Source organism: Augochlora pura, chromosome 7 (assembly GCF_028453695.1).
Source record: "Augochlora pura isolate Apur16 chromosome 7, APUR_v2.2.1, whole genome shotgun sequence".
Taxonomy (NCBI): Eukaryota; Metazoa; Arthropoda; class Insecta; order Hymenoptera; family Halictidae; genus Augochlora; species Augochlora pura.
The window spans coordinates 3,967,947-3,983,247 of record NC_135778.1 but is presented as its reverse complement, the minus strand read 5'-3'; the positions used below and the strand labels follow the sequence as shown (position 1 = coordinate 3,983,247).

General features: G+C 37.5%; 1 protein-coding gene across 1 annotated transcript; it reads left to right on the top strand.

Annotated features, from left to right (window-relative positions):
* The first annotated feature begins 5,652 nt into the window (after positions 1 to 5,652).
* On the top strand, positions 5,653 to 14,971 carry LOC144472660 (small subunit processome component 20 homolog). The gene is made up of 10 exons (XM_078185952.1): positions 5,653 to 5,802; positions 5,875 to 6,155; positions 6,246 to 11,486; positions 11,563 to 11,818; positions 11,892 to 13,061; positions 13,133 to 13,315; positions 13,396 to 13,717; positions 13,798 to 14,225; positions 14,293 to 14,562; positions 14,630 to 14,971. The coding sequence occupies exons 1-10, from the start codon at positions 5,758 to 5,760 to the stop codon at positions 14,777 to 14,779; spliced, it is 8,346 nt and encodes a 2,781-aa protein (XP_078042078.1). The 5' UTR covers positions 5,653 to 5,757; the 3' UTR covers positions 14,780 to 14,971.
* The last annotated feature ends 330 nt before the right edge of the window (positions 14,972 to 15,301 follow it).

The window sequence follows — 15,301 nt, the reverse complement described above, 5'->3', positions numbered from 1 at the left end:
TTAAGCGGAATCGGTTGACTCTCTTTTGGGGTACCAGTTCGCGCGGTCCGCTTGCGGTTCTCGTCGATGGCAGGAAGTGTTTCGCATGGAAATCGTGTATGTTCACTTATTACCGAATGGAATAACCTGCAATAGAGCAGTGGAGAAACGAAAATGTTAAAGAAAATATGAAATAATAGAACAATGGAAATAATTTGATTAAATCAACCCTGATAAATGATCAAACTTATTCACAGATTTTCCTTTCCATAAGCTGTATTACGTAATACATATATAAGAACATTTGGACGTAAGAAATCTTTGGCATCGTGAACGTTACCGTAAATTACGTGACAAATTAATCCGCATTAAAGGTTAAAACTGCGTTCAATTAAAGACAAGACTTTGAATAGAGCATTGTCTTCATGCGAATTCTATGAAAAAAAATTAATACTGGAAGCAACAATAATTACCCTAATTGTCAGCGATTTGGTCACGTCAGACGGGAACCGGCTGATTTGATAATTCTCGACACCGAAAGTGGAAAATCGCGTCCCGGGCCCTGAAAAGTGGGAGGACCGCGCCGACATCGTTCACCTGCGGGGCTCCGTGGTAGGTACTACTAATTACTGTACTTTTTATTCGGCCCCGACATAATGCCCAGGCCGGGGCAGCTTCGGCGCAGCCCGGGCCCGGAGAAAAAGGAGCCGGGTGTGTAGGAGTAAAAAGGAGACGCGAGAGAGAGAGAAAGAGAGAGAGAGCCGATGAGAAACGGTCCCCGGTGCAATATCCGATGCGTTCGAATCGTTTATGCAACAACCCCGGGACACGCGTGTATGCGAGATCCTAAACCACTCTGCGGAGCGGCGTCGCGTCGTAAAATCGCATCGGGGCCGGCACGGCGCGGTCCCCCCCGAGAAGGGTGGGGTCCTGATTGAGTTACGATTTAATTAGTCCGCGCAGCCAATCAGTAATTAAGATATCCGCTAATCAACGAACTGGGCACCCTCCCGGCCCGTCCTCGTCCCCGATCCTCGGTCCTCTCCGGCTACCTACGCGTGCATTAGCCGAGGATTCCGTGTGCGCTCCCTTTCGCGACGTCGCCGCACGGTCCTGTGCCGTCGCACAGCGGTCCGGCCAAGAAGCATGCCGTGCCCAAAATCCAATTCCTTCAGCGTAATATATCGAAACAGCTTGTTTTACTGTAAAATGGGGACACTTCGACGCTCCCAAATCCAAAGCACAGCGTTCTGAATAGAAAATAATGAAAAAAGTATTAAATTAAACGTTTCATGCAATAATTATAGAATATTAAAAGACGGGCTTTAATGGCGGTTTTGCGTTGGAATCATTGAATCTAGCTTTTAATCCATATGCAAATAGTGTCTAAATAACAATTCACACTTTCGGAACGGTTTTAATGTTCAGAGCTGCTAGCATGAGACCTTTTTTATACAAAAGCTTAAAAAATTGCTAAAAAGAGAATATCAAACAGATAAACCATAATTTGTTGGATATTCTAACAATCTAGCAAAAAGATACTTCTTTTGTAATATTGATTAAACTCAACAATGACCTGTTACACCTGCAGCCTTAAACCTTGAAACAACTGCTAAAATAATTTTGCGCACAGAAAGCGAATTCCTTGGACCAACTGTGCGTCGTCGGGCCCCGAGCCTGCCTCTATCTCTTTTCTTTCGCAGCTTTCGGCCTTTTATCCTTCCTGGTTCCCGGGGCCGAGACAGTGCCCGGCTGTGAATCAATCGGCCGCGCGATTGGGCCCGCTCAGTTCGGCAGCCACGGCGGATTCTACGCGCGTGATTAATCCCCCAAAAAAAGAAGGGACCGGCCCCGCGGTCCGACCAGAAAAAAGTAGATAGAAGGAAAAACGACGGTGCGGACGCTCTCGGGAGACCTCGTTATGTATACTAGGCCCCGGAGCACGCTCGACTGTGCCTGGAAATCGATGCGCGATTGGAACTCCGGAGGCTGGATTAAGTTGTACGTACACGCACCGTACTGATTTCGGACCCTCGGTGAACCGGGGCTCCCGCATACGTCCGAAATCGGATGGGCCTTAATTGGCTGCTACGCGATCGTCGCATCTGGCGAACACACCTTTGGAAATTTGTTTAAACAATTTTGTAAAGACTTGTCTAAATGGATCTGATACGAAGGATGACTGGGATTCTTTCATCCGAAGCGATATACATATTTCTACGCTTCCCTGAACATAGAATTCTGTCACGCGTGTATGGATGACGCGGCAGCCGAGATGTTAACACTTTATCGACCGGTAGCCTATGGATCGGTTATCATAGTAACCAATAATTTGATATCTATTATTGAGATCAATGTGTTGGATTGACTACCGTAAGCTTCGCTATTATTATATAATTTTTTAAACATTAAATACCTTTCGCGATTTATTAAATAGAATAAAGTGAAAGCAGAGACGAAAATTTAACATTGACCAGTCGGTAAAATGTTAAGAATAAGTGAGCTTAAAAATCTCCGCCTGCGCAGACAGTAACTCAATCTCCCTTATCCCTTCAAATTCGTATTATTCATTATCACGACAATATACACGATCTATAATATCATTATTTGAAGCTACAAATGTTTCTTTGCTAAACGATCTTCATCTATTCTTCAATCGCCAATGTCTTCAAATTCGAATTACTTCTGTTGTTACAACAAAATCGTAATTGTCGTCGGCTCGAGAAGAATTAACGGCATACGTATAAAACGCTCGTAAATAATCCGCGGTAAGAGAAACTGTAAGAACAGAGCGCGACCGTTGCACGGTTATGACGGTGCACCGAAATAGATGTCATTTTAAATGAAGTAGGATCCGTCCAAGCTAACCGCAGGTAGAAATCAGGATGAGATTAATCACTGGTTCGGAATCTTGCTATAAGTCGCGGTACACTTGTTACCTCATTAAATCAAATATATGGTGTGCCGGGTCCCACAGAACGCGAGTCGTAATTCATAACGGCCGTGCCGGTGTGCGTGCACCGTGTGACAAATACTTTGAGTAAGTCGTTACTATCGCCAATCGTATCTCAGGAAACAGTGATCGAGATACTGTTCTTGTCGTATGAGAAAGCCCCTGCTTGCATAACACGTTTTCGATATTTATTTCGCGTCGAGAACCACTTCCTCTTGCCGCATCTCTGATTTTTCACTATATCGTATATTTTTTACGAAGGTCTCTCAAGATTATTCGAGACCATAATATATCGGATCGCTGATAATAAATAAAACATGACAACGAACTGAAAAGCACAAATAAGGATAAAATGTTAATCTTTACGAAGAGATAATAATTTCTGAAGCACATAATTGTAACATTTCGGACTCCGAGTAACAGTCTATACATCTTTTAAATGCTTAAATGTATGTATGAACAAAAAAATAGATAAATTACAGTTTTAAACGTACTGTGTACAATTTATTTAAATTTGTTAATCGAATGAATATGAAAAGAGTAGACAAAAAATTCCTCTCAGTATTCGCGTGAAATCGTTAATTGGACAATTTAAATATTAATATACCCGAAAGCGTCCTAATCGCGCCACCTTCGTCACGTAGGCGAAACTATACGCCCAAGCCTGCTTTCACCATCGACTGGTCAGAGAGCCAGCGGACGTGGACACGCGACCCTGGAACCTGATAGGTGATTTATCCACCCAGCGTGATCCGCGCTCGTTTTTTCCTCCACGAAGCCGGGCTCGCGTTTTAGCAAATGAAGTCGATCAGCGAGCAACGACGGCGCTCATGCGTTACCCGCGATCCGCGATAATTCGATCACCAAAGAGCAACACCTTCCGGAACGTGGTTTGACAAGGATCGGGAATAATACCGATACGAATTTGGACAGCGATCGAATTCCCGGTGCCGGAGATTAAACGTCGTATCGGCCCCGGTGCGTGAGATAGCGTTGATTGTAATTAATAGCCGGCTATTGCGTTAGGCCCCGCAGCCGGTTAATTGTCGAGGACAAGATTAATGGTGCGAAATCACGCCAATACCGGCCGATTGTCCGAACGCGATTCCTGTCCCGATTCGGCGCATTCGTGTTTCGGCTTCGGGTCGAAACTCGTTTCTCGTTACACTTGTTCGCATGATAAAACCGAAACGAGCGTACGTGCCCCGCACGGCGAACGTGGAAAATTATTCGCGAACTGGTTCCCCTCTCCGCCTATCTTCCTGGTTCTTTTTTCGAAATCACAATCGGCCGACTCTATCACAAATTAATGAAGATTTATTGCAACCGAGTGGCACCGTATCGAATCGTTAAATAGTTCGCACCTGCTGTTTCTAATGCGACGATTGCCAAGAATTATTACGGTGACCCGGGAGAGCGGATCGGCGCGTAATGCCGGTCTCGTTACGGGGACTAATCGGATTTCATTAGTCGCCGAAGGATTATGTCATTTGACGGCCACCAGAACATGGCGGGACGGTGGAGAGGATCCCGAGAGAGTTTCCTCTGCGAAGCTGTTCATTGTTGCTCAGCAGATTACCAATCACGCGATGGAAAACTTAATCAGACTCGTCCTGGTCAGCTTCTCCGATTGCATATTATCCAGGAAGTATTTAAAAAAAGACCGGGGTTAATCGAATCCTTATAGGTAGACGCTCGCGAACGTAATTACCTCAGCCGTGATGCGTAGCGAGTACAGGATGGATGCTGTTGCATCCCTTAATACGGTACGTGACCATTGGGATTGATGCGCGATTTTTGTCTCCTCGTGATTACAACCACGGCGAGCGAAAAGTTGTCCTATCTGGTACAGTTTTAGTCGATTCGAATTGTAGTTCTATTGTTTTGCAAGACTGTGCTAATTCAAGGGATACCGGATGATCAAAATTCAATTGTATTTTGATATCTTATCAGAAATGTTAGGAATACTCTTCTGTATCTGTAAAATACAAGAATTGTTTATTTATTACTTTAAATGTAGAGAGCAGATGATTCTTGGTGTTTTTCACATAATACTGATAAAATCGACAAGAATCACTAACTCTTGAAAGTATAAAAATAACTAAACTAGTAAACAGAGTAAAGATCCTTTGCATTCTGCACACGTGGATCAGTAGCGCCTCTTCTGGCGGAAACATAAAGCTTAGTTCGGAGTCACAGCGCCAATTAGTAACGTTCAAACTGTAAACTAGAATCGACTGTCGGTAATTTAGCCAACAGCTTTAACACAGATGAAGATTATTTCCGGGTTTCTTCGTTATTTATCCCTCTTCTCCAGCACTCTAGAAAAGCGAAATAATAGACACATTTACATACTAAATAATGCCAGTAAAAGAGTTACAGTATTATCTCAAAGTACTGCACCTGCGGCTTATAATACTCAGTAATATAGGAGTAGGTAGAGAAATTACTCTTATCTAATTGGTTAACGATTGATTGCTGGGACAGGACATGCTTAAGATTGGATGCGCGTTAAAATGATAGGGATAAAAATGCTTTACAAAAATTAGCCGAGGTACAGGACTAATCCAGTCTAAACTTGGCATTCAATGTATTACATATTTTATGACCCAAAAATGAAATTTCAGAAGTCCGATTACCATTCTCGTGTCGCACTCATATCAAGTCTACAGGCATCTGCATAGTTCGTGCTTGTGTGCAACACGTGAGACGATGTGAGATACACGTGAGTGCGGTCAACATTAGTAAAACTTGACTTTTTATGTTCTTTTCATTAATGACATATTTAATCTAATAAACGTGAAGCTTTTCTATACTTCGTCATCATGAAGAACAAACCAATTCGCCATAAAGAATGCAATACCTTTCAGGTAAATACATAACTTATGTACATAGCGATCCTCTTGTTGTGAAGTGTTTATCAAGTGATTTTTCTTTTGTAGTTTAAGCCATTTTCCGAAAGGATCAGTGAAATTGATGTTGATGTATTTCACCGTGTCACGCATCGAAATGAGGAAGACGATGAAGAAGTCGAAACATATTTTCATCAAACTCTTCAGAAATGGAACGTTCTTAACCTCACAGAGGAGTATTGCAGCCTTAAGAAAAAAGTTCGCGACATTGTCACGCTTCCTCAGTTGATTAATCAAAAACAGTTCGTGATCGACACATTAATAGAATATCTGGAAAAGAATGATGTCCTGTTTTTGCAGCCAGTTTTAGAGTATGTACCAAATTTAAATGTGCATGTATATATGGCAATAGGATTATAATTCTATGTTAATAATTATTTTACCTGAACTTTTTCCTTTAGATTAGTGGTCGCTGTATCCAAAGATCTGCAAAAAGATTTTTATGAGTATTTCCCTAAATTTTTATCAGTCATCACTGATTTATTGCAGACCAAAGACACAGAACAATTAGAATATGTTCTCACGGCATTGGCTTATCTTTTCAAATTTCTGTGGCGTTATCTGGTTAAAAATATTAATACTGTAATAGATCTGCTGTTGCCGCTATTAGCAGATACACAACCAGTGTATATAAATAATTTTGCAGCTGAAAGTTTTGCGTTTGTAGTACGCAAAGTCAAGGATAAAGATTCTTTCTTGAAGAATGTAATGAATGTTCTGGAAAAAAATCCTAATGGAGTGTCAGGTTGTGGGAAATTATTATTCGATGTAATATCTGGCACACCAGGACAATTTCACTCGTGTGCAGAACAAATGCTTTCATTATACTTGAATGCATTAAACAATGATGATGTGAATCAAGAGTTGCTATTTAAAGTATTGAAGGAAATAATTAATTGCTTTTTGAAAAATATACATCCACAGAAATGTCAAGTATTCTGGTCTGTGCTACTGAATGTTATAAACACTTCTATTGAGAAAAGTAAGAATATCCAAGTTACAACTGGAAAAGAAAAAAGTTTGGTACTCATAATGCAATTGCTGTGTACTGTTGTTAATTATAAAAGTGGAAAGTTTGCCATAGAGCCAGTTCCATTGATCAAACAATTAATACAGATCCTGGATATCTTTGAAAACGACAATGATGTCCTCCAAGAGGCTCTAAATGTAGGAGTTGCTGTTCTATTAGCAGCCAATGTTAAATTAATGCAAGAGACTTCAAGCCAGATATTACTTAAGATTATGGCTGTAAAAGATATAAAATTATTGTACAGAGCTGTTGAAAGTTTAATGGATTACTCAGCATTTGAAACTATGATATTACCACATGTCCTACGATATAGTATTAGTAATGAATTTACTAATGATTCTTTAAGATTATTTGCTAACATAGTGAGGACAAAAGTTCCACTAAGCATAAATGGAATTAATTTAAATAAATGGGAGAAATACGTACTAGAAATTCGAGGGGCCAAACCAGATACAATTAATTTCTTCCTTAAAGAATTGAAAGGCTTATTGGATAATAATGTATCAACTAATACATTGAAAATGTTAATTATTCTGCCACATTTAAAACCTTTACCAGAAGAATTCAAAGATATTTTAAAAGAAGGGTTATTGTCTTTGTATAAACGGATATTAAATGAAACCAATACAGAAGATGAGTTAAATAAATTATGTTTCAGTTTTTTGATAGCGCTTGAATCAGCAGTTCATATTCTGGAACCTGAAATTTTACATAACTTCTTGAACACACATGCTATAAAGATATTGGATCTTCTAGCTAAATATCCTAGCAATAAATTAATTTTGAATGCAGTAGACTTATGTATAACATATTTCAGTACATCTGACTATCGAGAAATGTATATAAATGTAAATTTCTTTGACAACATAAACAGTAGTATCGCATCGCAATTAAGTTCACCCTTCAGTGATGTTCGATTAGTTGTAACCCATTTGTATTCTCTGTATTCTAACATTCAAGAAATTAAAGTTTCTGTTATCGATACCGAAAAAAGTGCTATCGAACATTTGTATTTGGCAGAATGTGAATCTATAACAGTTCAAACTTACAGAAACAAATTGCTACACTTACAGGCTTTATCATTTGAAGGCACTACATTGTCGAATTTAAATTCTAAATATAATGATATTCCACTTAGGTATTTATTAGGATGTTTGTATATAAATTTTTCTATACTATGGGAACCTGTGAGTAAGATTATTGCTTCATATGCAAGCAAGGAATGTGAACAATTTTGGCATATATTCTTAACAGAACTGAAATCGAGCTACAAGGAGACACCAGATTATAAAACATTGTACGAGTGTGATATTATTTCTGAAATAGAAATGGAAATACAAAAAGTCAAAGAGAGCCCCGATTATCAAAATCATCAAATTCTATTGTGGAAATGTATGGGAAATTTCTCGCATTACAGTGAAATGAAGAACAGAGATATTACAGGAATATTTATTGATTACGTAAATGATAATTTTTTCAAGACAAATTCCGAAGACGCTAAGTCTTGTAGTATCTTACAGACACAGAAAACAGATGCTCCTGATAGTCAAATGGAAATTGATGTGGACGACGATATTGATCCTGAACTTGAAGAAAACGAGAATGAAGAAAAAGATGAAACAGAACAGAAAATAGAAACAGAAATGAAGGAAGTTGATTCTATGAACAAAAAGTCGAAGTTAGCAGATACAAAATCAAAACAAACATTAATGTCAAATAGATTTTACAAAACAAAAGTTTTACTTGCTCAATTAGAAATATTTGGAAAAATAACAAATCCACGGACATTATATAGGGAGTCGGAGATCCAGAAAATATACTTGGACTTATTGTCATCAAAGAATCCTGACATTCAGAAGGCTGCCTTAAATTGTCTTCTCACTTACAATCACAAGTATCTACTGCCATACAAAGATAATCTTTTTAGTTTAATTAGCGAACAGAATTTAAAAAAGGAATTAACACGATTCAAGATTGATGAAGAAAATAGCACAATACAGAACGAACATCGTAAAGATATTATACCCATACTAATGAGATTACTTTATGCAAAAATGGCATCAAAAACGGGAGCAAGAACTGGTGGCAAAGGAGGTGGTCTTTTACGACGAAAATTGATTCTACGTTTTCTAGCTGGCACTCAAGAAAGTGAAATGATTATATTTGTAAAAATGGCTTTCAGGCCCTTTAATAAATACATGCCGCTTGAAGTAGATGAAAAAGTCAATTTAGAAGAGTTAACAAAGAACATTATTAGCTCGGTTGATTTGAACAATGTTATACCACCTAAACGTTTGCAAAGTGCTATAAATTTACTTGGAATTTTAATTGAACAGTTTGGTAGTAAAATGGGGCAAAAATTACTACCCTATTTACTTGGTTTAGTCATATGCATTTTAGCAGAAGTAACTGGAATCTTGCAGAGATCAAATAAAGTTCATGTTGGCTACTTACCATCCATTAAAAATGTACGAAGAAGTTGTATCTTAATATTAGTACGATTTTTTAGTCATTACGAACATTATGAGTGGAGCAAACACGAATTGGATGCATTGTTTAATGTAGCAGTATTTCCATGGTTGGAGAAGTTGCCCATTGAAGGTATTCACAGTCCAACACCTTTGCTAAAATTGTTTATCACATGGAGCCAGAACTCACGTTACTATCCCTTATTTATAAAGTATCAGGACGATAATAAGTCAATCAGTCCACTACCGTACGTTATGCGCCTTTTGTTGGCTCCAAAGACACACCCGTCTGTAATTAACGGAATACTTGAAATGATCGAGAAAATGGTAACGTTGCAGGATTATGGAAAAATAAATGCAAATGATATGGAAACCGATACACTTTTGGTTCCTTTAACACCGGAACTTGATAATTTACTGGAAATAAATGAGGAAGCTCTACTTAGTGGTGTCAACTATGGATCTACTATACTTTTACCTCATGTTTTCAGTATTTTGGAGTATATAAAAAAGAAACTAGAGAAGACAAACAGGAGAATAAACAAAACAGAGTTGGTAATTTTGTCACGTATCTCTGAATTTGTAAAAGACGCTGATGCTTGTGATACTCTCCTCACTCTCATTGTACCAATATTGGTTAGGCGAACTGGTGCCAGAGAAGGAGAGGAAACGATTATTGAATTAATCACTACAATTATAAACCTCATAAAACATATTAAAAAACCAGAAATTCATCTACCTGCAATTTTACCTTTGTTAGGTACAATCACGTCAATTCCTGCTCGCAAACTTTTCCTGGGGCTCTACAAAACTATTGTTGAAGGATCTGTAGAAGAAACTCGCGAAGTGCTGATGAAAAATTACAATATAATAAATGCTTTAAACGCATGGGACCGCAGATGGCTTGACCAACCAGATTTTCAGCAGAGGCTAGATGCATTTACTGAAATAAATAATTTAGTGGAGAAGAATGAAATTACATTGGAATTTGGAGTAGGAATTATTTATAATTGTTATTACTTTCTTAAAACCGACGCAGATTTAGCTATGAGAGATTATGCAGGACAGTGCTTGAAGCGTATTGGTCCAATATTGGCTAAAAAGTACCAAGAGAACACAGCAGATAGGCGTTATCTAATGGATGAAACAATTTTAGTGCTTATAAGAAAGGGGATTGTTAGCAAAACTGAAGCTGTACGACTTAACTCGATAGGTTTTTTGGGAACTATGTCAATGGAGTGTCCAGAAGTGCATCCTGTCCTGCGTGATTTATCACTCTTGACCAACAAGATAGATCCAGAAGTAGACTTCTTTGAGAACATGCAACATCTACAAATGCACAGAAGAGCTCGTGCGCTTCTTAAATTTTGTAGCATAGCAAAGACACTAAAGAAAGCTCCAAATCCAAGAACTCTAACACAATTTATTTTACCACTGGCGTCTTCATATTTATGCAATGTAGCTTTTATACATAAAAATAGTATTATTGATGCTGCAATAGAAACAGTTGGAACAGTGTGTAGATTGCTTCCTTGGCATCAATACGAAATTATTTTGAAATACTATTTGGGAAAATTGAGGTCTTCTATTGAGTATCAGAAACAACTTGTTAGGATAATCGTTGCTATTCTAGATGCTTTTCATTACGATCTATCAAAATACAAATTTGTGGATGAATTCTTAGAATCAGGAAGAAAAATACAGATCACAGAAAATAAACAAGTTTCTGCTGAAAAAGAAAAGAAAGATGACGATGTTGACGAAACTATAATTAACGAAAATGATAAGGAAGTAGAGGAAAATCTAGATGAAGCTTTGAATCTTGAAAATGTGGAGAATGTTGAAGAAATTGTAGACAAAGAGCAGAAGGAAATACAAGAAGAGGCACTTGCGATGGAAATAACAACAGTACTGTCACAACAAGGGGCAAAGAAGGTAGTCTTTAGTATATCTAAAGAATTATTGCCACAGCTTCACCGTACTATCATAGCAAGAACCAGTCGCGAGAGTAGTCACAAAATTAATAAGAAGAAGGTTGCTGCAGACAATGAAGAAGAAGAATTAATGAGAGTCCCCATTGCCCTTGCATTTGTTAAATTATTGCAAAAGTTGCCAGAAATTATTCTAAGCAATAACTTACCCAGGTAAATATCAGCATATCTTGCTGTAATACTCTTATAAGTAATAATTACTGCTATAAAATAACATATGATATTTCAGCATCTTCATGAAATTGTGCACCTTTCTGAAATCCCGACTGGAATCAGTAAGGCGAGTTACACGGGAGGTACTGCAGAAAATTATGATAACTCTAGGTCCAAAGTATCTTCACTATTTGTTAAGAGAAATGAATACATTGCTAACAAAAGGTTTTCAAGTTCACGTCCTTGCCTATACAGTGCAATCAGTACTAGTTGCTTTAAAGCCATACTTCCAGAAACTAGATATCAATGAAAATCTTCAGAGCATATTATCTGTAAGTTATGTCACATATATCTTCAAAATCAGTAGTATTATATAATGTACTAATATCATACTCCTCTTTTTAGGTGTGTAAAGTGGATTTATTCGGTTTAACAGCTGAAGAAAAAGAAGTAATCGGAATTGTAAAAAATGTTTCGGAGGCAAAGTCTACAAAAAGTTTTGATATCTTCCATATATTGGCTGAATATATTACAGAATCATGTTTAGTGGACTTAATTATACCATTGAAAGAAGTACTCTTGAAAACACATTCGCATAAAACAGTGCAGAAAGTAGTAGAGTGTTTAAGAAATGTGGTGTTGGGTCTAGCTGATAATGCTTTCATACCTCTGGAACAAATGCTGATTTTCCTTTACGGTGTACTTTCTGAAAACATTCCGCAACTGCTACCCCAAAAGAAAGAGAAACAATATACAGAAAAAGATGCAAATGCGTTAGCTAGACAGAAACCAGACTTGTACATCATACAACCAGCGCCAAAAAATAGAATGGGCGTAAAAGCTGTTTCAAAAACATCTAAAGACACTAACGTTCATGTCATCATGGAATTTGGTTTCAAACTTTTTCATATATTGCTAAAAAGAGACAAAGTATCTAATGCAACGTTCAAACCTTTCATAGACCCGTTCGTACCAATTGCAAGCGATTGTTTAAAATCTCAACACGTCAAGCTGAGCACGTTGGCTTTGCAGTGCTTAAATTGGCTGCTTAAGATGGACTTATCTTCAGTAAAGGAGTCAATCTCTGAAATCTGTACATCCATCTTCAACATACTACACAAATACGCTGCACCAGGTTTGAGCAAAGGAGACAATTTCGATCTCGTTATGGCTGGCTTTAAGTGTATGTCTGTAATCGTTCGCGATGTGAAACATTATACAATTACTACGGACCAGTTGAAGCTTTTAGTAATGTATGCTGAACAAGATATCCACGACTGTGATAAACATGCAACAGCATTCGGGCTGCTGAAAGCAATAATTGCACGAAAGATGAATTTCCCAGAAATATATCTTGTCATGGAGAAAGTTGCCGCTTTGAGTATCACATCAGAGTTGGAACATATTCGACAGCAGTGTCGTTCTGTTTTTTACTCCTACATAATGGAATATCCTCTTGGAAAGCACTTGAACAAACACATTGCGTTTTATTTGACACAGCTAAATTATGAGATGCAACCTGGTCGACTGAGTGCATTAGAAATGCTTCATAGTATTGTTACAGGATTTCCAGCAGTGAGTAACATTTACTACAATTAGAAATTGAATTTGGGCTATTTTTATAATTTGTTTAATTCTGATTCCAGAGAACCCTGGCTTTGAAATCGGGTCTTATATTTATAATGGCGGGTGCGAGTTTGGTGAACGACGATGACCCAACTTGTCGTAAATTATGCGCCAAGTGTATCAAAGAAATGATTACTCGTATACCCTACAATAAAAGGAGCAAGCTTTTTGATATTGTTCTAGAATGGTTAAAAGATAACGATGTAATTACTGATGGTTTATTCCGGCACGTTCTGTTTTGTGATTTGCTAGATGGTATCATTAATGAAGATAATTATTTTAGGTATCGCATCGTGCTTTGGCTGCTCAATTGTGTGGAATATTCGTCAGTGTAGAGAAAGACACTTTCGAATCCCGTTTGAAGGAAGTATTACCACTTATATTGAAGCAATTCCATGCGAAGTTCGATGATAAGGAAGAACCTGGTCGTTACGTGAAGTTGCACACAGATACAGAAATAAAAATGCGACCCAATATCAAGGATCCAGAGAGGCTGAAAGATCATCATATGTTTCAAGTTCTACAACTATTATTGAAGATATCCGCAAATTGTACAGCATTCCTCAAGAACGAAGAGTACAAAGAATCTGTTTGTTCATTTGCTGGTAAATTCAATACTTTGCTTAACAACAATTTGATTATTTTTTATATTTTATACATTAATGAAATATTCTATACGTTTTAGAATACAGTCAGTCTTTATTAGCACATCCGCATTCATGGGTGCGTCTAGCAGCGTCTCAAATGATCGGCTTCATTTTGGCTACCGTTGACATTGATAAAACTGTAGATTTATTAGATAATCCGGATAAATGTGAAACAGAAACTGGTTACATCTACTACGATCCTACCGGTATTATAAGAAGCTTAAGTTTAGATTTAATCGCTCAATTGCAGCCAGATACAATGTTCGAAGAACTAATGGACCAAACTATTAAGAATTTAATTTTTATTGCGAGAATTCTAAAATCCGTCAATACATGTGACAATGCAATCGCTGATAAAGATGACGAGACGAAAGAAAAGAATCGATTGTCTCTCCCTTGGTTGCTTAGGAGAATGAGAAAGGCTGTGAACGTAGAAATAACGCGGGCTCCAAACTCAAAATCAGTGGTATGTTATGATATTTTATGTTATGCCTTTTTATTGTTATTGTATTTCAATGGATCTTATCTTTTAGAGAACTGCTTTCTTAAAATGGGTAGCTGGTATTGTGGCAACCATACACATAGAACAGTTGGATGGAATACTTTTCAGTATCATGACCCCAATCGCACGTGAAATGTCATCCACAGAAGAGCACAATGTCGGTTTGCGACGATTGGCAAAAGAAGCAGCTACAATGATAAAGAAACGAATGGGTAACGAAGAATACACTAGGTTACTCAGTCGCGTACAACAAAAACTGGATATCAAGAAAACCGAAAGGAGAAAGACGCGCACGCAACAGGTACATTTTTACACTTATGATAATGTTGTGAGTCAGTATGCACATACTGGAATACTTGTCTTTGCAGTTTGTTACGGATCCAGAGCTGGCTGCTAAACGTAAAATAGCTAGGCAACAGAAAAAGAAGGAAGCCAGGAAGAGGAAAGCGACTACCTTGAGAGGGAAAAAAATAGTGAAAAAACGTCCAAAGAAAGAGGTCGATTTGGACGTCATATAAAGTGTCTAGTGTACATATGATAATGAAACTGTTATGAAAGGACTTATTGTTATTATTTTTTATTACGCGTTCACAATATTTTTATATTAACAGTAATTACTGTATATATATATAAACATGTGTATGTGAATGTATGCTTCGCGGCAACGTTTTTATGACAATGTCTTGTAAAATAAATCATCTTATACATGACGTAAACTTCGACACAGTCTCTAAAGTAAAACAATTATAATTTTCGTCATCCTCTCTATAAATAAAAATGTAAGTAAAAAATGAGATTTACATTCTAATATTAAGCCGATAAAAAAAGATATATATTTTTCTTATTTTTTACTTACAATCATCATTACATTTAAGTAATATTAAAGCATTCATTTATTGCATCGTCTACGTATCACGATTCGCTTCATCGGTAAAATTACAGTATAATTATTTGAGATGAGTCGAAGTAGCCAATAGATGTACGTAAGTCATCCACATGGATTTAATCTAGGAAATCATTCGAATTAACAATTATGTTTC